The 22809-nt window shown below is 48.4% G+C and overlaps 1 protein-coding gene across 1 annotated transcript in view; it reads right to left on the bottom strand.

The window, feature by feature from the left end:
- ZNF618 (zinc finger protein 618) overlaps positions 1 to 22809 on the bottom strand; it is a 60486-nt gene that overhangs the window by 11496 nt on the left and 26181 nt on the right. Inside the window, exons 5-10 of the mRNA XM_014528919.1 lie at positions 19984 to 20085; positions 18813 to 18848; positions 18642 to 18719; positions 12013 to 12072; positions 11391 to 11480; positions 636 to 716 (exon numbers count right to left, since the gene is read on the bottom strand). Of these exons, the coding sequence (XP_014384405.1) occupies positions 636 to 716; positions 11391 to 11480; positions 12013 to 12072; positions 18642 to 18719; positions 18813 to 18848; positions 19984 to 20085 (447 nt within the window). The remainder of the gene's footprint in view (positions 1 to 635; positions 717 to 11390; positions 11481 to 12012; positions 12073 to 18641; positions 18720 to 18812; positions 18849 to 19983; positions 20086 to 22809) is intronic.

Raw genomic sequence — 22809 nt, 5'->3', positions numbered from 1 at the left:
CAGAGGCCGCTGGTGACCCCCCCACGGCCCCGCCAGGCTGACCCAGGTCTATCTGGGGAGAGGGGCCTTGGGCAGCTCTGTTCTAAGGCCCTCTCTGTTCTGCCAGGGTCCCAGCAGAGGCAGCCACCAGGGGGCGCCAAAACACTGCCAGGAACCTCAGGCAAACCTTGGGCGGGCAGGGGCTGGTAGGGAACCGTTCGATGATGGTTCCTGGTCCGAAGTGAAGCCAGAACTCTGGGCCTCTGGCTTACCAGGCCACAGCTCTCTCTGCTGTAACCCCATTGCCTCTGCTGGAAAGAAAATGGCTATGATGTTTTCTCTAAAAGCACAGAAATGGCTCTTTTAGGCTCAGCTCTCTGGGGCCATGCGTGTAGATGTTGCAGGCTATGGGGTAGGGGGAGTTCCTCTCTCCATGGGGAAGAGACAGGAAGGGCCACAGTCCCCCGAGATGCCCCCGAGGCCCAGAAGGAGGCCCCTGGAAGACTAGGCCCCTGGGTTTCTGCCCAGCCCTGGCCTCCTAATTCTCAGCCCCCTCCCAACACCACCAGCATGCACCATGGAGACCCCAGCCCACAGGGGGGAGCAGACGAAGCCGGCAACCTCAGCACAGGGCACCTGGCACAGGGCACACTCACCGCTGGAGTTTTGGGAACTGCTGTTCGTCTCTTCAAAGTGGTTTTGTGCTTTGCTCTCTACTCTCCGACTGAAAGCGCTTTCTGCTGGTGGGGACAGGAGAGAGTGAGAGAAAACGACGGTGATTGATCAGCACTAGGTCCAAAGGGGGGGGGGCATGCCAGAGGCGGCTCAGAGGCTGGGGTACCTGGGCTTGGTGTTGGGGGGATCAGACAATGAGGAGCTCCAGGATCCCCAACCAGAGCCCCCAGCTCCTCAAGCTCACCTGAGCTGCCTGATACCTCGTCAGGGCCCCAGGAGACCCTCCGGACAGTGCCCAGAGGGGGTGGAGGTCCAGGCCTAGGGGCATGTGTGGGTGACCTGTCCAGGAGCTCACAGATGAAATCCAGCCAAGTGAGCAGACGGCAAATGGGCTTGGGTCTCCCATCTGGGCCCCTGGGGAGCCACACGTGTGCCACTGAGTAATGTGGACCTGCCCCCACTAGTCCCTCTGCCAGATTCCGCTGTCTCAGGCCCCACAACGGAGCAGGGAGGAGGGCAGACTGTCTCCTGAAGGCAGTTCTGGCAGAGCAGGTGGGCCGGACAGCTCCATATGCCCAGTGGTCCCTGAGTGGCAAGGAGCGCCTTGGAGAGAAGGTGTGCCAGGCAGAGCGGGGGCAGCCCACACCCCAGGAGGCCAAAGACCAGGTGAGGTCCGGTCAGAGTTCACCCGGGTTAAGGACTAGCTCCTGATGATTTCTTGGGCATCTCCACTTACAGACGGCACTTTTCTTAGTGGCTCACCTTCTCCCAGGCACTGCCTGTAACCCCAGAGGCAGAGACAGAATCCAAGGTGGAAAATACCAATTTAGTGCCCACCTCTCCCCCACCTGCAGAAGGTACTGAAACTGAATATCTGGCTGGGAGGGGACTCGGCTTTTCCAAGCAGCTCTTGGCACAGTGGGTGCCGGATGCTCCAGGAGAGAAAGACTTCTGGGAACAAGTCACGGGGTGGAACAGCCGACCCAGCCCCTTTCTTAGGGAGAAGCAACTTGCACCAGCGTGTCAAAGGCTCGGAGAGTTCACTGAAAAGAGGCCCATCTGGCTTTATTTAATCCAGCCTTTCCTAATGGATTTGGCCACTCAAGCCTATTTTTCTTTAAATATATTTTTATAAATTTCAGAGAGGAAGGGAGAGGGACAGAGAGAAACATCAATGATGAGAGAATCATTGATCAGCTGCCTCCTGCATGCCCCCCACTGGGGATCGAGACAGCAACCTGGGCATGTGTCCTTGATTGGAATCGAACCCGGGACCCTTCAGTCCACAGGCCGACACTGTATCCACTGAGCCAAAGAAGCTAAGGCGCCTAATTTTAAATTAGTGGATAGATTCCTTACTATTCCTCAAAAAATGGTGGTTTCAGGAACTCACTGTGGGAAATACCACTGTCACCCAGTCCACCCCATGCCAGAAGGGCTCTCGCTCAGGCTGTGGGGGCCGGGGTTCTGGGCGATCATCGGGTGACAGGAAAGGAAGCCAGAGGCGGCTCCTACAGGTCCTGCTCAATGCCCCATTCCCTGGCCCCAACGACGTCTCCTGATGCAGCCTCCTTTCCGCAGAGGCTGTCCTCATCACAAAGATAACCCTCTCTTCAAAACGCATCCACAGAATGCCTGGGCCGAGAGCTCCATACCTGCCTCCTTCAAGAAGTCATCTTTAAATGGGCAAAGAAAGCCCCTCAGTTCTTTGCCTAGGGAAAAGGGGGGAGGTGCACTCATTTACTGAGCACCTACTATGTGCCCGGCACTGATTTAGATGCCTTACACCCAGGGTCTCTCTTAATTCTCCCAATAGCTCTATGAGGTCCACGCCGTCACTTCCATTTTATAGGTGAAACACACACACACACACACCCAGCGGAAAGTGAGGCTGTCATCTCTCTTAATTCTCCCAATAGCTCTATGAGGTCCACGCTGTCACTTCCATTTTATAGGTGAAACACATACACACACCCAGCGGAAAGTGAGGCTGTCACGTTCCCGGGGCTGAACATGCTGCTAATCCCCTAAGACGGCAGAATGAGACTTCATTCTCGCACAGGCACACGCTTCCTTTTTCACAAGCGATTCCTTTCTGCATCTTAATCCTCGTGCGTGCAGGGGGGTGGCGACCCTTCTGCGGGGGACTTTCATGCAGCCTCGTACTTTATTGGCAGAACTTAGGACAACTGAGGTCATGATTCGTTTCCCAGTACTCAGCTCATAACGCAAACTTGATCAGCTCTCCCTACCACAGGCACCTCCGGCCACAAACCAGTGGGCTGTACGATGTATGAGGTCCCAGGCACAGGCCCGCACCTCCGCCCAGGAAGAGCTGCCTGTTCCAACACGGTGAAGGTGGTGACCACTTCCAGCTCTGCCGTGCAGGTTCCTGCCGCAACCTGGTGTCCTCTGCTCTGCCCACCTGCTCTGCCCCCAGCCCCAAGTCTCCCAGGTCACATAAAGGCAGCTAGAAGCAAGTCCCAGAGCTTCCGGGATGCTTCTTTGGGGACACTGAGGTCCAAGAGCTGCCCCTTCCAGGCAGCTCCCTGCATGAACTACAGACGTAGAAACTCCCATCCAGAAGGTCAAGAATAAAAAGCAAACATTTGAAACTAGTGATCCCATTAGTTAGCTGAGCCAACATCTACCACCAACGAGCCCATGAGGACCAGCCTATTTCTAGAAAAATACAACAGCTATCGGCTTTTCTCAACACAGTACCTGAAAATCCATGATGCTCAAGGTTGATTACGTACTTACTCTCCTTCCGGGACATCTAAACTTCATAAGCCTATCTTCAAACATTTCTGACGAACACATCCTTGCCCACAGTAGCCCACGAACCAAAGAATAATGGCAAACACAACTCGTCAACCGCCAGTCCAACCTACTGGGTCAATGAACTCAGTCTGATCACTTGTGTGGTTAATGGATGGCCGTGGGCCTCTTAACAGCAACTGAAAGGTCCCTGATCCCAGAAGGACCACATCATCACTCTACCCTACATCACTCTACCCTCTGTCCACAGGCAGGCGCCCAAGGCTCGTTCCATCTGGGCATGAGTCAGGGTTCCTGATAACTGGCGCTCAGCACACATGCGTCTTATCCGTTTTCCTGGGAGAAATACCGCTGTTCACCCTTCGGGGGTCGGAGCCCCTCTCCGCCTGGACCAGAAAACACTGGAGCTGGCATCCATTGGTCTCCTGCTGGGCCACGGCCCAGGGAGCGATTTCACGAGTAGCGGGAGGCCAAGAGCACAGAGCTCCCGGCCAGCCACTCTGCTTCGAGGAGAACAGCTCTTCGTAGAAATGAGTTCTTAGGCTGGGTTTTCGGAAAGATGGGGGATGCAAACGCATGCCGAGGGGTTTCCAGGCAGGGACATGAATGGATGAACTGGGCTGCATGTCAGACAGACAACAGTGCGATCACAATGAGAAATGGCACCCGCCACATGGCTCTTGTGTTGGGTAGGCAGGAGGGAGTGGTGGGGACTGTGGAAAACTGGAGAGCACATGCTCTATGAATACAGGAGGCAGCTGTGGCTCAGCCCAAGCCAATTGTTGCACTGCAGGAAAGTGGGCCCGGAACGGCCGGAGCTGACCTGTCCATGTCAGCTGGAGATCAAGTTTCACATAAAACCTCCTAGCGTCCAAATGTTGGCAAGGAATTTAAAGCAGTTTTTAAAAACACCTTAGGCCATGACGTGGGGGGAAATATTCTCTTGTTTAAAAAGAGAAAACTTTGCAAACTCTCCTGTGCAACCCTCTGATTTAGGATAAGAAAACTTAGACTCAGAGAGGTTAGTTAGGCGGCTCGCCAAGGTCTCAGGGCCCGTCAGAGGCAGAGCCAGGACCCAGATTCGTCCCACAGAACTAGGGGACCCCCACTCTTGCTCTTGCAAGGGAACAATGACCCCGGGCACAGCTGTGGCAGGTGGGGGGAGGGGGAATGGAGGGAGTGTGGGGTGACATAGGCCGTTGGTACCTGAGGTTGCCTTGTTGGCTGGAGATCCTGAATTTGGAGTGCGGAACGTCTGGGTTTGGGTGGCTGGAGGGGTGCGGTGTAAGAGGGTGGAGCATCGGACCACGGAGGCCGAAGCTTTTTTCCCCGACTGGTTCGTCTGGGTCTTCGCGGCCACGAAGCGTGGAGACGGGGAGACCTCTGGATGTGAACACTCAGAGCCCGTGTCTGGATCGTCCGGTGGCTCCCACCCGGGGGCGGTACCTGAGAGGGTCACGCTCTCAGTCCCCAGGAGCCCTCGGAGCTGGCGGAGTAAGTGGCCTCTCGAGCCACCGCCCCCACCTCCGCCCCCCATGCTCGAGGGTAGACACCTCTTCTCAGTCGACAGAAAGCAAAGACTCTCGCTCCTACCTGGAGCCTAAGAAAAATCTGGGAGTCTAGAACCTTCCCCAGCTTCTCCTCGAGGCAAGCCTATCTCACACCTTACCCTCCAACGGCCCCAGGGTATAAGCAGAGAGGGATGCAGGGGCTCAGAGAGGGACAGGCACCACTCCGGGGTCACAGAGCAGTTTGGGATGGAGCCACGATGCATTTACCAGGCTCCTAGCTCATTTCATTCCATAGTTTACACCATGTGTTGACCTTCTCACGTGAAATGCTGTCCAGCCGGAATTCCTACCTGGGCTTTCACAGAGAAAGGCTGGCTGATTGCTCTTGTAAGAAAATAGGAGATATTTACACATAAAAGAGATATTTAAAAATAAGAGAACACAGTGATCTCTCCTTCCTGTGAAGCTGAAAGTTTAAGTGGAGCAGAACATCCAGAGAATATATGGATTTGAAAAAAGTAACCATGCCACTGAGAGGGAGAAGAGACCGGGGCCCAGGGGAGGGGGCAGGGGACCCCCTGAAGGAGGGGGGAGTGGAAATGAATTTGCGGCAAGTGGGCCTCGTGGGACCAAAGGCTGGAGGTGGGAATGAGAGGGAGACGGGATGCACAGGGTCTAATCTGTGAAATCCTTGTGGGTGTTAGTCTGAGGAAGAGAACTGGAGACCTCACACTTCTGGCCACGATGGAGCCGCTGGTGTAGGACTAGCCCTCCTCCAGACTCAAGGTAAAGCTGGACAAAACACGTGAAACCACCGTTCCAGACCGTGAACAGAAGGAGGTGCAGGGCCTCCTGTGAATCATGGAAGAAGACTTCCCATGAGCCCCGTGACCACTCCTGCTCTCCGCCTGGGGAGACCTGGACCAGAACACAGAGGTGAAGCCCAAAGAAAGCACCCCAGTCACCCTGAACTGAGGAGCCAGCGGTCAGAGTTCAGGGCTTCCAAGGTGGCTGGAGTTTGAAGGGCAGGATAACAAAGAAGGGAGAAAAGAAAGAGCTCCTGAACCGTGCAGAGGGACCCCCTGCAAAGCCTGGCAGCCAACAGACTGCGGGGCTGCGCGTGAGTGAGGAGTCAGGGGTGTGCAAGGTTAGAGGATGTCTGAGTTCCCCTTTGCCAGAGAGGAGACCTTGCTGAATACCTAGGCATTCAGCTGAGACCCAGAAGAGCCAGGCCTTAGAAGGATTACGCTGACCCTAGCACAAGGACTACCGTACCCCCGCCCTGCAAAGCCTGGCAGCCAACAGACTGCGGGGCTGCGCGTGAGTGAGGAGTCAGGGGTGTGCAAGGTTAGAGGATGTCTGAGTTCCCCTTTGCCAGAGAGGAGACCTTGCTGAATACCTAGGCATTCAGCTGAGACCCAGAAGAGCCAGGCCTTAGAAGGATTACGCTGACCCCAGCACAAGGACTACCGTATCCCCCCTTATCCAGGAGCGATACATTCCCAGACCTCCAATGAATGCCTGAAACCACAGATAGTACTAAATCCTAGAGGTACCATTTTTTTTGCTAGGCATACATATTGTGACACATTTTAATTTTTAAATTAGGCATACTAAGAGATTAACAACAAGGACTAATAATAAAATAGGACAATTATAACAACAGGCTGTAATAGAAGTTATGTACATGGCGTTGGGGCCTTTATTAAAATCAGGCTTATTTGGAACACAAGCCCTGTGTACTGTGACAACCGATCTGATAACTGAGACCGCTACTAAGTAGGGGTGGGTAGTTATAAAGCCTGGATAAGGCAGACAAAGGGATCACTCGTGTTCTAAGAGGGATGGAGCAGGATGGTGTGAGATTTCATCCTGTTACTCAGAACAGTGTGCGACTTAAAATGTATAAATTGTTTATTTCTGGAATTTCCCATTTAATATTTTACACCACAGTTGACTAAAACCATGGAAAGAGAAACTGCGGATAAGGAGAGGCTACTGTACTCCACACCACACCCCAACACAGCTTAAAATTGAGCCTTTGAATTATCAAGCTAATCTTATTAATTGCCGACTAGAACAAAATTCGACATTTTTCAAAGGAAGATAGCAAAGTCCAGACACTCAACAATACTGCATCCACAACAGGCAGCATAGGATAAAAAAAGGATGCCATCAGGTGGAGCAGGAAAACGAGAATAATATTCAACAGGAAAAAACCACAAAACAGTCAACAGAAACACACAAAAATGACAGCAACAATAGAATCTGCAGACAAGGACCTTAACACAGCTATTATAAACATGCTCCAAGATTTAAAGGATAACATGAACATAATGAAGAAAGAAATGATGTCAAACAGAACCAAGCGGAAATTACAGAGATAAAAAAATATGATAGCTGAGATGAAAAATTCACTTAATGGATATTTCCAATGAAACAAAGTAAGACACTGTAGAAGAAAAGATCAGCAAACCTGAGAACAGGGCACTTGAAACAATCCAAATAGAAACACAGGGAAAACAAGGCTGAAACACTGAACACAGCTTCAACTGATCTGTAAACATCGTAAAAAAAATGTAACATACATGTCAATAGTCTCAACAGGAGGCAAAAGAGAAATTGGGGAAGAAAAATATTTATGGAAATACTGACTGAAAATTTTCCTTGATGAAAAATATAAACCCACTGATCCAAAAAGCTCAACAAACCCCAAAGAAGATGAAGCCAAAGAATACTATATATCCATAATCAAATTACTAAAGCCAGTATTATAGAGAAATATTTAAAATAATCCACAGAAAAAAGATACATCAAGTATAGAATAACAACCAGAATAACCTTTGACTTCTCACAAGACACAACATAAGCAAAGAAGATAAAATAATGACATTCTTAAAGTGCTAAAAAAAATTTCTCAACCCAGAATTTCATATCCAGAGAAGATGTCCTTCAAAGGGTAAAATAAAAACATCTTCAGTTAAGAAAATCTTTCACCAACAGACCTACAATGTAAGAAATGTTCAAGGAAGTTCTTCAGGGAATAAAGGAAAAGGATAATAGAGGAAATTCAGATTTACATAAAGAAAAGTACAGAAAATGGTAAATATGTAATAAATATAAAAGGCATTTTCTCTCATTTCTTAATTACTTTAACACAGGATTGACTGTTTAAAGCAAAAAATAATTGTTGGTTTTATAACTTATTTAGACTATGTATGATATGTATGTTAACACTTATACGTATGATGTAAGAATAGCACAAAGGACAGGAGGGTAGTAAATGGAAGTATACTGTGATAAGGTTCTCACATAACGTATAATATGTTATGATATAAAGTCATGGTAGATTATAATACATTAAAGATATATATTATAAACCACAAAGTAACCACTAAAGGAAAAGTAGTATAGGTGGAAAGCTAACAGAGGAAAATTTTTAAATTCTTGATTAATATTAAAGAAGGCAAGACAAAAAAAATGAATAATTAGAAGAAATGAAACAAACAGAAATACAACAAGATAAAAAACTTAAATCTAACCATATCAAAATAATATATCAAATGTAAATGGGTTAAACACTTCATTTAAAGGCAGGGATTGTCAGGCTGGATAAAGGAGTGAGAACCAACTACTAGTATATGTATGCACTTAAAACACACATAAGTAAAAAGCAAAGGATGAAAAGAGATATACCATGCAAACACTAATCTTGTAGTGGCTATATTAATAGCAAATAAAGTAGATTTCAGACAATGGGTATTACCAGATATAAAGAAGGGCATTGAACAATTTTAAAAGGGTCAATTCATCATGACATAATGATCCCAAGTGTGTGCACTTAAAAACAAATTTCAAAATATATGCATCAAAACCTGACAGAACTAAAGGGAGGAACAACATATCTAGAATTAAAGTTGTAGATTTTAACTCTCCTCTCTCGGTATTTGGCAGAACAAGCATATGTTTTTGAAAACCCTGGAAAGGTGTAGAGATTTAAACAATATTATCAATCACTGTAATCTAATGACACGCCATGCAGGAAATACTCTTTCCAACTCATTCTGTAAGGCCAGTATTACTCTGATACCCAAATTAGACAAGAAATTACATGAAAAGAAAAGTACACTGCTGGTTGGAATGTAACATGGCATAATCGCTCTGAAAAACAATTTGGCTGTTTCTTAAAAGAAAGGCCAGTATTACTCTGATACCCAAATTAGACAAGAACATTACATGAAAAGAAAAGTACACTGCTGGTTGGAACGTAACATGGCATAATCGCTTTGAAAAACAATTTGGCTGTTTCTTAAAAGTTAAACATACACCTACTACTAGTATATGATCCAGCCATTCCACTCCCAGATATTTACCCAAGAGAAATGAAAGCATTTGTCCATACAAAGATGTGTACAGAAATGTTCACAGCAGCTTTATTTGTATTAGCTCTAAACTGGAACAACCCATGTGTCCATCCAAACTAAATAAAAAAAATTGTGGTATCTATACAGTAGGTCCTGAAATAATGTAACTTTGTTCAATGCCATTTCATTATAACATTGATGATATGCTATAGGAACTTAACTCTTGTGTCAATTAGCCCATGGTAAAACTGGTTTTGTTATACATCATTTCTCTTAAAATTACAGAACCTATTGACGACTTAAAGTGAGAACTTACTATATCTAGACAATAGAATACTACTACCCGTCAATGAAAAGGAATGAAGTACGGATACATGCAAACACGAAGAATCTTAAAACAATTCAGGTGAGTAAAAGAAGCCAGACACCCCCATACACACAATAAAAGAGTACGATTCCATATATGCAATATTCTAGAAAATGCAAAGCAATCTATGTTGACAGGAAGCAGATCAGTGCTTGCCTGTGAATGGGGAAGTGGTGATCAAGGAATTCTAGACGGGCACAAGGAAACTTTTGGGAGTGACAGATATGTTCATAATGGCTTTCCAAGGTTCAAAGCCAAACTCCACCCCTTGTTAACTCCATGACTGTATTCAACTTATTCCAGAAATTTGGGAGAACAGAAGCAGCACTGAAGGTGCTCTCCAAAGGCTGACACCGTGGTTGCAGGCTGGCCTTGCAACTAACATCTAAGTGCATTCTGGGTGGCATCCTCTCCAGGAACCAGGCAGCAGGACAGATGTCCACACACAGCTGCCAGTCCGGCCCATGGAAAGAGGGGTCCTCAGAGGGTCCAGGCCATGGAGTTCAAGCCCAGCCACAGCGACGATGACTCAGCACCAGCACCACTAGTCAAATGATGGGTCATGCCCACCAAGCGGAAACTTGGTATCCTCCCCCTCCAGCCAGGACCAGAACATGTGGTGGGAAATGGGTGGCCCATACATCCCTAGCCTCACTGGCAGGATGGGTTCCTCTCGTTGGGCCACCTGGTCTACCTGCCTGAGGGTTTGGAGATGCCTAGAATTCAGACCCCTGGGCTGGAAAGACCTCAAGAGCTCCCACAAAGGGAAACCTGAGCCCAGAGAAGGGAAGTGACAGGCACAGGTCAGAGGCTGAGTAGGACAAGAATCCTAGCCCCGTTATGGATCTCAGGATGGGAGCTCTCGCCCATGGGAGACCCTCCACCTCTGCTGCTCTGCCCATTTAGAGATTATGGAGTGGGATCCACTTAGCTCTGTCCTAAGAAACAAAAGCAGGGGGTACTCCTACATCCACTCCTAAACATCCCGCTCGCGAAGTTGGTTAAGCCTCGCCTCCATCTGGATTTTGGTTGAGAACTGAAGGCCTCCAGCTCATATGCTAGGGATGGAAGGGTGATGGAGCCCGCTCCAACATCCAGAAGTGGCACTGGGGAATCGGCAGCATCAGAATGGAAGGCTGCTATGTCCCTGTGGGAAGGGCCCTGAGAACCATTTCCCTTCTGGAAGGAAAGATTGGAGGCCAGACATCGGACAGGGCCTGCCCCAGGTCACATGCAAGCCTATGAATCCACGGGGATTAACACCCAGGGCTCTGAGTCCTGGCTTAGCACTCCGGCTTCGCACCCTTCCCACCAACAAGGACAAAGAGGAGCTGTCCCGTCTAGTTGGCCATCCCTTGCCTGGGGTAGGTTCTGCATGGGTTCAGACTGGGGCTGTACCACGTGGTGCTGGCTTTGGGGCTGGGGATTCAGGAACATGATTTGGAGGTGCTTAGAAGAAGTGGGGTCAGGGCCACTGAAGGACTTGGATGAATGGTGCCCACCCTCTGAATCCACTGTTGGAAGACTCGGGCTTTCCTGGCTTAAAAGTGGGGCTTTCCCAGCTATTCGAGTAAAGTGGCCCCAGATCACACCTGGACACCTAGAGACTGGCCCAGATCAAGTTCACCTTTAGTTTCGCCCTCACTTAGTAACACCCCAGAGCCTGGGACTACAGCGTGACCCACCACTCCCCCAACAAAAAAAGGTACTCACTGATGGGGGCGTGTAAGGCCACGTGCTCCTGGTAGGGTGTGTAGTACTTGTACTGCTTTCCGCAGAATTCACAGGTGTAATTGCCGGTTTCTGTCCAAGAAGGAGATAAAAGTGTGGGAACAGGTGCCTGGCTCCCATCCAGCAACAGCAGCGTGCTCCCTCCCCCCAAATCCTCCTCATTCGGGGACAACAAACTAGAATTGGGAGCCCACTTGAGTCGACTACTATCTAAATTCAAATCCCAGCTCTGCCATTTGGAGCTGTGTGACCTTGGGCAAATCTCTTAACCTCTCTGTGCCTCAGTTTTTCTATCTGTAAAACGGGGGTAATAATAGGACCACCTTATAGGATTGCTGTGAGGATTAAATTTCTATGTCAAGTGCTTAGAACAGTACCTGGCACACGCTATTCTCCCTCATCGCTCCACCCTCAGGCCCCGGTGCTCTGGAAAAGTGTGGTGACCCAAACTGACCTCTGGTGCCCATCTCTCTACCAGCCCCTCTGCAATGGCCACGCTGGGGTCCCCTCATCTCCAGGACCTTTCCCTGCCCCCAAGCTCCCCATGCTCCCCAGCAGAAGAGGTCACTTCTTCCTCTCAGGTCCCACCAGACTTTATTTTTACCTCTCTTTTGGGTCTGCCTAACTTCTTTCTTCTTAAAAATTTCTGATGTAATATTGTTCACTGGGGGAAAATTATAAAATATTGATAAATACAAAATTTAAAAAAAAAAATAAGAGAAATTTCAATCATCTGTAATCCCCAAAACAAAGAGTAGCAGCTACCCCTTGGGTAGAACGTGCACCTTTCAACTTGCCCCAGACCCCGCCCCTCACTCCCCTTACACTGACATCATCTGTCTGGCTGCTGCAGGCCTTGAATGGGCGGCCCCGATCTATATCCTCTTTGTAACCTGGTGCATTCGATCGACAATACTTTGTGGACATCTTGCTCAATCAATAAACTTCGATCTCTACTGCACTTATTGGCTGCATGGTTCCACTGGACTTTAGAATTTGCTGCGTTGGCCTCCTACATCAGGGGACATTTAGAATGTCTCCCAAAATTTCCCCTTATATATATAAAAATAATGCTATGATCCACATACTTGTAGAAATTTTTGCACATGTGCTCATTATTTTTGCACATCATGGCAAAATAAAGATTATTGAGCATAATCTTTGCACATTACTTCCATGGGATAAATGAAGGGTATGCATTTTTAAGGCTTTTGATAACCAAAGCACCAACTACCTATCAAAAGATTGGGTCAATTTGTATCTCAATTAGAAAGATGGGAAAATGACTGTTTCCATACATGATAGCAAACATTAGATATTATTGTCTTCTTAAATTGTGACTGATAGGGGAAACGATAATGCAGTGCTGATTTTATTTTCCCCCTCTTTGAGTTGCAAGGAAATTTACTATTTTTCATGTTTAATTGCAGTTTTTCATTCATGACTTTTCTGTGTTTACCGCCAATGTTTCTATAGGTATACTTACCTTTTTTAAATCGCTAAGACTCCGTAGATTAGAATACCAACGTTTTGTTCTTTATACTACTTACAAGTATTTTTGCTCAAATTGGCTTCTTATTCTGTTTGTGGGATTTCTGTCTCAACATAGAAACTTTAAAATTTGTAGTTAAATAACTTTTGTAACTGATTCCTGAACACTGGAAAAGATCTATTTGCTATTTGCAGGATTCAAAGTTGTTAGGTCACCTGTATCCCTATGTAATCTTATTTGTCTACCTGCTCTGCCAAAGACTCACTGTGATAAATCCTCCCACTTCGTGGTGTTTCTACGTTTATTTTGTGTATTTAGATACAATGCCGTTTGATGCACAAAGGCTCAGGGATCCAAACCTTCACTGCGAACTGTGCCCTTTGTTAAGATTTCCCTGTTTTGTAGCACAGTCCTTCTCAAAGTGAGGTTCCTGGGCCAGCAGCAGCAGCACTACCTGGGAATCTGCTGCAAATTCTCAGGACTTAACCAAGACAGACTGAAAGAAAAATTCTAGGGATGGGATCCAGCAACCTGTGTTTTAACAGACCCCTTAGAAAATTCTAATGCTCGGGAACGTTTGAGAACCACAGTTTTATTAGTTTGCCTGGCATTAACGTTACTAATTCTTGGTAATTACTTTGTCAGATTCTCCTTTCAACATGTTTGCATGTGCCTAGAGACATGTCCCTGAATTTCCCTGTGCTTTCATTCATTAAACAGATACTGTGCTAAATGCCGGCACAAAAATGTTGAGCAAAAAGTCATGGTTCCTGCCTTCAAGGAGCTTACAGTCTGGAAAAGGAGACAGAAAAGTCAAATGATCACGCAAATTTAAAACTGCAACGATGGCGGTGGGTGCTCTTAAAGGCGACATTCAGTGCTATGAAAATTCTAATCAGGAAATCAATTTAGGAGTTTCTTGAGAAAGAGAAAAGATAATGAATTAACTAGGCATATCTCTAATAAGGCATTAATAATTGGATTATTTTAAATTAACCTGAGAACCTTTGTCTTTTAATAAAGGAGATCATGCCATTTGCTTTGATGGCTATATCTGACTTGGTTTCACTTGTTTTATGATTATCTTTTTTCCTTTGCTCCACCCTTCTGGGTTGTTTAATTTCATCAAACAAAATTTCAGTTGTTTGATGCATGGACTCTTTTCTTTGCCTTTCCATTATCCTCCAACATTCAATTACTTTCCAACATCCTCCATTGTTTTAGACAGTGTATAATATATATTTCTCTAAATGTTATAATCAAGCAGGAAATGATATTTTCATATCTATTACCATTGAAAAGGGAGTTTAACTCAGTGCTCCTCAAACTTGAACATGTATAAGAATCATCTAGAGAGACTGTTGTGGGTCCCACCCAGAGGTTCTGATTCCATAGGCCTGGCGTGGGACCTACGAATTTCTGTTTGTAGTAAGCTTCCAGGAGATGCTGCTGCTCGGAGGGACCGCACTATGAGTAGGACTGGTTTAACCCACCTTTACTGTATCCCTCACTATTCCTGCCTTCTTGTGTTTTTAAACTCATTTTTAATATTTTAGAATAATCGTCTTTTGCCTTAATTTTTACAATCAGAATTGCAACATTACATATATTTTAAGTTCATTTCAGAGAGGAAGGGAGAGGGAGAGAGAGATCGAAACATCAATGATGAGATAGAATCATTGATTGGTTGCCTCCTGCACACCCCACACTGGGGATCGAGCCTGCAACCCGGGCATGTGCCTTGACCGGGAATTGAACCATAACCTCCTGGTTCATAGGTTGACACTCAACCACTGAGCCACACAGCCAGGCGCAACATTTTAAACTTATTTCTAGTTTATCTGGCTTTAGTATTCAATACTATGAATTATTTCCTCATATTGGAGCCCTTAAGTGTGCTCTACTCAGAGTATAATTTCAAGTAATTTCTTGAAGATGGGTACATAGAAGATATAGTATGTTTTTGAGATCTGGCTTTTTCCTTTACACATAAATCACAATTTGTCTAGATATAAAATTCTTAGATTACAATTTTTCCCCTTCAAAACGATTTCATTATCTTTGGCATTTAGTATTGCAGAAAAGACTGAGGCATGTCCATTTTGGATTCATTTGTATATAACTTGCTTTTTTTTATTTTTAGATGGCCCTATAATTTTTTTTATATGTATAGTTTTGACAATTCACTAAGATCTATTTAGTTAGGAATCTCTTTATACTGACTCTACCTGACATAAGACGAGCCCTTAAACCTTCATACACAGGCCTTCACACAGGCCTTCCTTCAGCTGAGCAAATTTTTCTTCTATTATATCTTCACACCTTTTGTCCCACTGGTACAATATCATCAATGATCTGGAACTGGTTCCCCATTCTCCATGTTTATCATGTTTTCCTCTAATTATCTCATCTGTTCAAATCTGTCCTTCACATCACTAATGCCATTTCCTAGACTGACTCTGCTCTTTACTACCTGCAATGGAAGTCTTAGTTCTGTTATATTTTCAGCTTCTCTGCAATCCTTCCTCATCTCACACTTCTCTCTTTGCCCTTTCATCTTATCCTGTTGCTTTTTCACCATATAACTCCGGGCTCCTTTCTCACAGGGTTCATGCTAGGAACTGTATTGTGTCTTCCACAAATTCAGATGTTCACACCCTACCTCCCAATGTGATGGTATTTGGCCGAAAGTAATCTCAACAGAACCCAACCATACTGGCACTCTGATCTCAGTCTACCAGCCTCTAGAACTGTGAGAAAATAAATTTCTGTTGTTTAAGCTACACATTGTTAAAGCAGCCCAAGACAGGTCATATTTTCTTATAATCAACTGTGGCTGCCAGAGAGAATTTTCATGTAGATTTCGCAGTAGATCATTTTCAGATGTATGCTCTTCCCCCGAGTCTCCTAAATTCTCTTTTTCTTGTGATGTGGAGTTTCATAGTTCCCCATGGATTTATTTATTTATTTATTTATTTATTTATTTATTTTCCAAGTTAAGTCTTCCTTATCCACATATAAAAATCAAATAACCTATGAACAAATCCAGACTTCCTCTGTTTCCGCTGGCACAAATGAACTGTTCTGAATCTTCTCATCATCATGGTAGACCATTACCATGGTAAAAATTCTCAGATCTGGAGCTGGAGAGCAAGCTGACACACAGGACCCCTTAGACCAGCTCCCTCTTCCAGCAGGATGCCTCTGCTCTGCCATGACTTTGGCTTCCTCCTCAAGTACCTAACTCTCTAATTGTTCAGCTGATGTGGATGTGGAAGGCATGCACTGCTACCAGGTTTCTTCCTCTCCCCCCACCTACAATCGCTACTTGTGGCAACTAGCCTTCACAGTGTGCCATGCTGCTACTGGCTCCTCTTATTCTACACTTCATCGGTTTCAGGGTTCTGTGGCATTGGCCTGCTTGCAAGAAGTGTCAGGAGCCCAAGCAGCAGCAGACTTAATTCACAAGGCAGCTCCTGAGTGGTAACAAGGGAAGGCATCACACTATTCTAGCAACCTCACTTCCATAGTGTCAAGCTGGGAGCAGCAGGGAGCGGGGAGGGGGAATAGTAGGGGGAGGGGGGGGAACGGACACGACAAACTCAGTTCAATTTTCTCACTGCAATTCCCTACTCCCTCTGCATCATCTGTGACAATTCCTCCCAGGTCCTAGCACGGGTTGCTGTCAGGCTTAGTCACTGATATATAGAACAAGTTTCATCTTGTTCTGCACCTTCCGGGCAATAGGGACCACTTATTTAATGCTTGCATGTAAGTGTCAAGGACTAATCCCTTTATAAATATAATCTGAGCTAATCTCCATGACAATCCTGAGAGGGGAGTTTTATTGTCATCACTGCATTTTAGAATTAAGGAAATGGTGGATTAGAGAGATTACAGTATTTGCAGGATGTCGCAGGGTGATTAGGCGTAGAGCTGGGATTCATACTTGGGATGGCTCTTAAGCTCTCACTCTCAACTACCCCTTGGCAGCACTGCTCACGTGTGACGCCCTGAGTATGAGCCAGGTGCTGGCTAGACACTTGACCCATTCATCCTGCAGAACAGACCGCGTTCTTGTCCCAATTTACAGAGGAGTCAGAGGAGACTCAGGGGGGTTAAGCAGCTAGTAAACTGGTGACGCCAGCATTCAACCCGGGGCCTGTTGGATTCCACAGCCAACTTTCATAATTATAATGCTAGACAGACATGGAAGGGTAGTGCTATGCTGCGACTCCCTGTCCCGTATCTGTCCTGGAACGTGTCTGATTCACATCTGGATCTCCCACAATCTACCTCCTGGCAGTGTTTGCATTGAGGTTTTCATCATTTTCTTTATCTTCAAGATTATTTTAATGCCACTGTTTATTGAATGTTTACTACGCATATGACAAGCGCGGTGCTAACCACTTTACAGATAGGATCACATCTGCAGTTTCCTGAGAGTTTAAGAGTAAAAATCAAGCAGGGAATTATCCCCTAGGAGGAAGGAGGAAGAAAAGGCATCCAGGGACCCAGCAATGCCTCCCCAGGGCCTGGGACCAAGCGGCTTCACTGTGGTAGTTCCCTCGATTCCCTTCCCTTGGATTTCCACATCCTTTCATTCTATGTCTGAGTGTGTATTTCTGCAAGCTGCCTTCATTCTTAGCGTGGTGAGGCAGAGCCAATGAAGGTCTTCTCTTGCCGGTAGTAAGAAGGCACAGGAAGTACATGTAAATTTTTGAAGGGCTGGACCAGTCTCACGTGTGAGACCCTACCACCAACACCAGTCCATTCTCCAAGCCAAAATGGCCTTCCTAAAATGCAAACTGAATTAAGTCCCTTCCTCATTTAGTAAACTTTTTCGGCTCAGCTCACTCCCCTCAGGATTAGGTCTTTAGGTCTAAATAACTTCGCCCGGTATTCGAGCCTCTCCGAAACCTGAATTCAGAATCGACTGGCCTTTCAATTCCCAGAAAAGTGCTGCTCTCCTGCCTTCGAGGGGATGCAGGGGCTCATTCCCACTCTGGTTCCCCACTCAGAAGCCTCATGGATTCCCAAGGCTGGTCAGGCACCCCTGGCACCCCCAGCCGCCCGTGCTTCTAGGTATGCTGTAACTATTCCTCATTGACCTGCGGGCTCCCTCCCATATTCCCCAAAGGGAGGGCCACATCTGTCTTGCTCACTGCTGCGTCCCCACAACACTCAATACAGGTGTCCCAAAAACAGCAGGTCACGTGCGTGGCTCCTGCCCTCGGGGGTTTCTAGGAGGACAGATTGTCTGCATTTGGCTCCCCTGGACAGCTCCACTGGCTGATGAACCCCTTCAAGTGACAATAACAAGTTATTTTCCGAGCACCTATTATGTACCAGGCACTGTGCTAATTAATAGGTGATTGGTAGCCACGATCTCATTTAATCCCCCAACAAACCTGTGGGGAAATGTCACCCTCATGCCACAGGTGAGGAGCCGAGGCTCAGGACGGCTAACAGACTGCCAGGGCACCAACCAGGTGCTGCCTTCACTGCTCTGACCTTGACCCTGTGCTGTCCTGCTTCTCAAAAGCTAAATCTCAACACTAACTGGCCCATTTGACAGGTGGGCAAAGTGAGGTGCAAGAAGGCCAGTGGCTCACTAGCCAGGCGTTACTGCCGGATGAGCAATGCCACCCTCTCGCAGCAGCGGAACCCACCTTGCCACCCTCAGCCAGCCCCCACCTGTCTCCCCACCCAGCCCCAGCCCCAAGGAGAGGCCCGCATACTTGGCCCGATTTTCTGGAATGGTTCCGGGGGTTCCTCCTTCACCTCTTCAGCGGCCACGACGCCTTGGTCGAAGGGGTCTGCGGGAGAACACGCGGCCCTTAGTGCCCTGGTCACCAGGCCTCGGGAGCCTAGCTGGGGACCAGGGAGGTGGCCAGCCACCAAGTACTTACCTGCCCGATTCTCGGGGGCCCCTTCCACACTAAACACTGCGCCGGGGCAGGAGGCAGCAGCCGCAGGAGGAAAAAAGCAAACAGGAGCCCTGTTAGTCCCCACCCACAGCTGCCTCTGCCCGCCGCTCCCAGCCCCCGTCCACGTGCACTTGCCCTTTCAGCCTAGGGGCGCGGCCCTGGCCAGTGTGCAGGCCCAGAAAACCAGCGGCCACAGGAGGGTGCGTCCCAACCAGGACACAGCCTGTGTCTCCACGCCTCTCCCTCCCACGGCAGGGCCCAGCCCAGGGGGGCAGACATTCTGTCTGCCCTGTTTCTGGATCATCAGCACCCAGTTGAGGGCCAGGGCAGGAGAAAAAGAGAGAGAGAGATCGGGAGGAGAGGAATAAGGAGGCGAGAAGACGTATGAGCCAGTAGGTGGGAAGCTGGGTTGTCACAGCTGGAGATGGGCTGGGGGTATGCGGCTCCAGAGGGAGCCCCCAAGATCCTCCCAGACCCAAGGCCCTATTTCTAGGATTCTTCCGTTTCCAAAAACAAATCACCTAAATTTATTGTTCTAATTCCTAACTCTATAATCTAAGACACTAAAATACCATCGTTCATTTTTAAAAATTGGTTTAATTTCACCAGAGCATGTGAATACTCAATATGAAATCAGATAATAAATTGATATAAAATTGTGGGTATTCGACTGCTTTTGATTTACAAAGCCGGCAATTTCACTTGGGTTCCCCTACTCTAGTGATGGCGAACCTATGACACGCGTGTCAGAGGTGACACGCGAACTCATTTTTTTGGTTGATTTTTCTTTGTTTAATGGCATTTAAATATATAAAATAAATATCAAAAATATACATCTTTGTTTTACTATGGTTGCAAATATCAAAAAATTTCTATATGTGACACGGCTCCAGAGTTAAGTTAGGGTTTTTCAAAATGCTGGCACGCCGAGCTCAAAAGGTTCGCCATCACTGCGCCTACTCAGAAGTATGTATGGAGTGTGACGGGGACCTTTTCTCCCCAGGATCCTCAGGGGTTGGGCACGTCCCTCATGGTCTGGCTGCCGCATGACCTTCGTCTGGGCAGGCGGAGGGCAGGGAGGGGCCAGGTAAGCGGCCCTGGGTGGGGGTCTCTCTATGGGACTCACTCCCCAGGAGTGAGGGGCCTGGCTCACCATCCACGGCGTGCAGGTCTCGGTGCTCTTGGAAGCAGCTGTAGTACTTGTACTTCTTGCCGCAGATGTCGCACGTGTACCTGAAATTGTCTGTGGGGGACGGAAAGACAACACGTGGTCACCAGGGCTTCAGTCACTTGGGGTGGAGTTTTGGGGGCCAGCTCATCTGCTTCAGGAGCCAAAGAAAGGACTAGCTCAGATGGACCCCAATGGGTGACTCCACAGAGAATCAGTTCTGGGGTGTCAGGGTCCTCTACACAGGCAGACCGGGAAGCCCTGAGGTGACTTTCAAACCAACCCCCAATCCCACCTCCTGTGAGCTGAGCTCCTAAGGGCCGGGTCATAACTGGTCCCACCTTCCTCCGTATCCACTAGTCCTTGCATCTGAGGGTTACTACGTCCTCACAGGGGAACTGAGGCTCAGAGGGACCTGCCCCAAGCCCCACAGCCCCAGAGATGGCTCCCAGTGACCCCGGCCTCCTGGTGTTCATGTCCTGTGTGTTTCCTTCCCCTGGAGTCTGGGCAGGACCCAGCGACTTGCTTCTAATGAAGAGAAGGCAGTGAAGTGACGGAACCACTCTGGGATCAGTCAGAGGACATGACCCGTCCGGCTCACACCATCTGGCTCTTGTTAGCAGATGTGCTGTGAGCTGCCCCGTGGAGACCAGGGGGCAGCCTCGGGTGAGCAGCCGGTGGGGTACTGAGGCCCTCAGGCCAAGAGCTTGGGAAGGACCAGTCCTGCTAGCAGCCACATAGTGAGTGTGCAAGAGAACTGGACGTGGAGTTAACCTTTTATTTTCTTAGTTGAGAGACGGGTAAGTGGGTAGATGCCTCTACGTGTGAATGTACAATTTTTCTCACCAATAAATGAAAGATGCCTGGACTAAAGGCGTGAAACCTGGTCTCCGTGCCCACCTCCACCCCCAACAAGCGGTATGACCTCTCTCTGGGACTCAGGAGCCTCATCTGCAGGACGGGAAGGCCGGGCTTGCTATTCCCAATGGGACCCTCTGGCTGCAGGACTCCGTGGCCGGGCTCCCGTGATGAAGCCGGCGTGTGAGGAAGCCGGACTTTCTGAGCAGACACTGCTGGCCTGGGTCAGAGTAGGAAGGGAAAGTGATGGAGGACTAAAAACAGCTCCGGCTACAGAGTCCTTAACAACCTGCGGGCCCGCGGCAAAGGCGGAAGCCAGACAGAACACAACATATCATTGAGAGGCTGCCCGGGAGGCCAGGAATAGCCGAGGGAGGAAAGATAAACGGGGAAGTTCTTTAAATGGGTGGCTGACCACAGGCAGACCGTGGGAGCCGGAGGAGAAGGGAGCTATAGGGAGAAGGAGCCAGGGGTCAGGCTGAGGCGGGGCTGGGGAGGAGGGCCAGGCCTTCGCCTCCTCCCAGCCCTGGGCCCTCTGGCAGGTGCTGGCCAACCTGAGCCTCAGATTCTCCTCCAATGAAAGGAAGAGTAGCCTCAGGCCTGCCTGCCTATCACAAGGGTAAGAATCAAAAGAGCGGATGGGGAAGTGCCTCAGGGGGCGTGTTCCCAGGACCCAGTGTTAGTGCGTTAGCCCCAGGCACCTGTTTTGGATTTTTCCTGGGGGGGTGTGTTTATATTTTAAGAAGCTTTTGATGGTGGTCTAACAAGCACATAGATAGAACAGGAGTTCCTATCTGAGCTGCACGCAGAGATGAGCAGTTGTGACAGAGGCGTCCGGTGGCCTGCAAAGTCTAAAACGTTTACTACATGGTCCCCTACAAAAAGTGGGGTACAAATCCTAAGTGCACAGCTTGTTCAGTCTCTGTAAACCCAAAACACCTGTGTGACCAGCGCCCAGCTCAAATATCACCCCCAGAAGCCCGTCCTAACGGTGACCAGGACGCTGACTCTTCCAGCATGAACTCGCGTCCCCAGTTTTTGCATGTCCTGTACGCAGACCTAAGGAGGGACTCTTGTCCCGGCTTCCTTTGCGAATATTGTCTGTGGGTAATGCACGCTGCTGTGTGTAAGTCTCTATCTCCGTTTCTCCATGCTGTGCCTGCAGTCCTTCGCGTGAACGCACCGTGACTCATTTACCCCTTCAACCTACTGGGCGCTCACTCGGGAGGTCCCCAGTTTGGAGCGGTTACACACAGTGCTGCTAAGAGCATCCCAGTTCCCATCGCAGGGTGGACATGCGCACACACTGCTGCTGGGGATACACCTGGGGTGAAGCCACTGGGCTCCGAGGCTCGGGGCTGTTGGGGAGGGACAGTTGCGGCCCAGCCCACAGCCTTCTGCTGCTGTTACCAGGCCCGGGGGTTTAGACGTGGAGGGAGGGCAAGCAGGGCCTGTGAGCAGCAAAGCAGAACACTGTCCCCAGAGGTCAAGGCCCTGCACAGCCCGGGCCTGGGACACCGGACCCCAGTGATTGGTGCCCACGGGAGCTCATGAGATAACTCTCTGGAGCAGGAGCCCCCACACATTGGCTATGGAGCCCCAGACCACAATGGGAGTCAAAGAACATAGGCACCTGCCCCCGCTGGGCCCTCCTGGAAGGGCCTGGGCGTACCTGCCAGCGAAGGGCTCGGGAAGTCTACAGCAAGAAACCCGTTCTTCTACGCAAGGCTCAAGGCTTCCCTGGGCTGTTTGGCCAGAGAACCCTTTCCTGACAGGACACTGAGTATGTCTCGGAACACACTTTGGGAAAGGCTGTTCGGAGTTACCATCTTACAAGTTCATAAGGACCCGCTGGTCCCAAAGCCTGTACCATAAGAAATGTGTCTCCCAGAAGCCACATGGGACCTCCTGGTGATGGGGGCTTGGGGGGATGAGAGCATCTCCTTCCACCCC

Source organism: Myotis brandtii, unplaced genomic scaffold, assembly GCF_000412655.1.
Source record: "Myotis brandtii unplaced genomic scaffold, ASM41265v1 scaffold658, whole genome shotgun sequence".
Lineage (NCBI taxonomy): Eukaryota > Metazoa > Chordata > Mammalia > Chiroptera > Vespertilionidae > Myotis > Myotis brandtii.
This window is presented reverse-complemented; position numbering and strand designations above follow the sequence as displayed.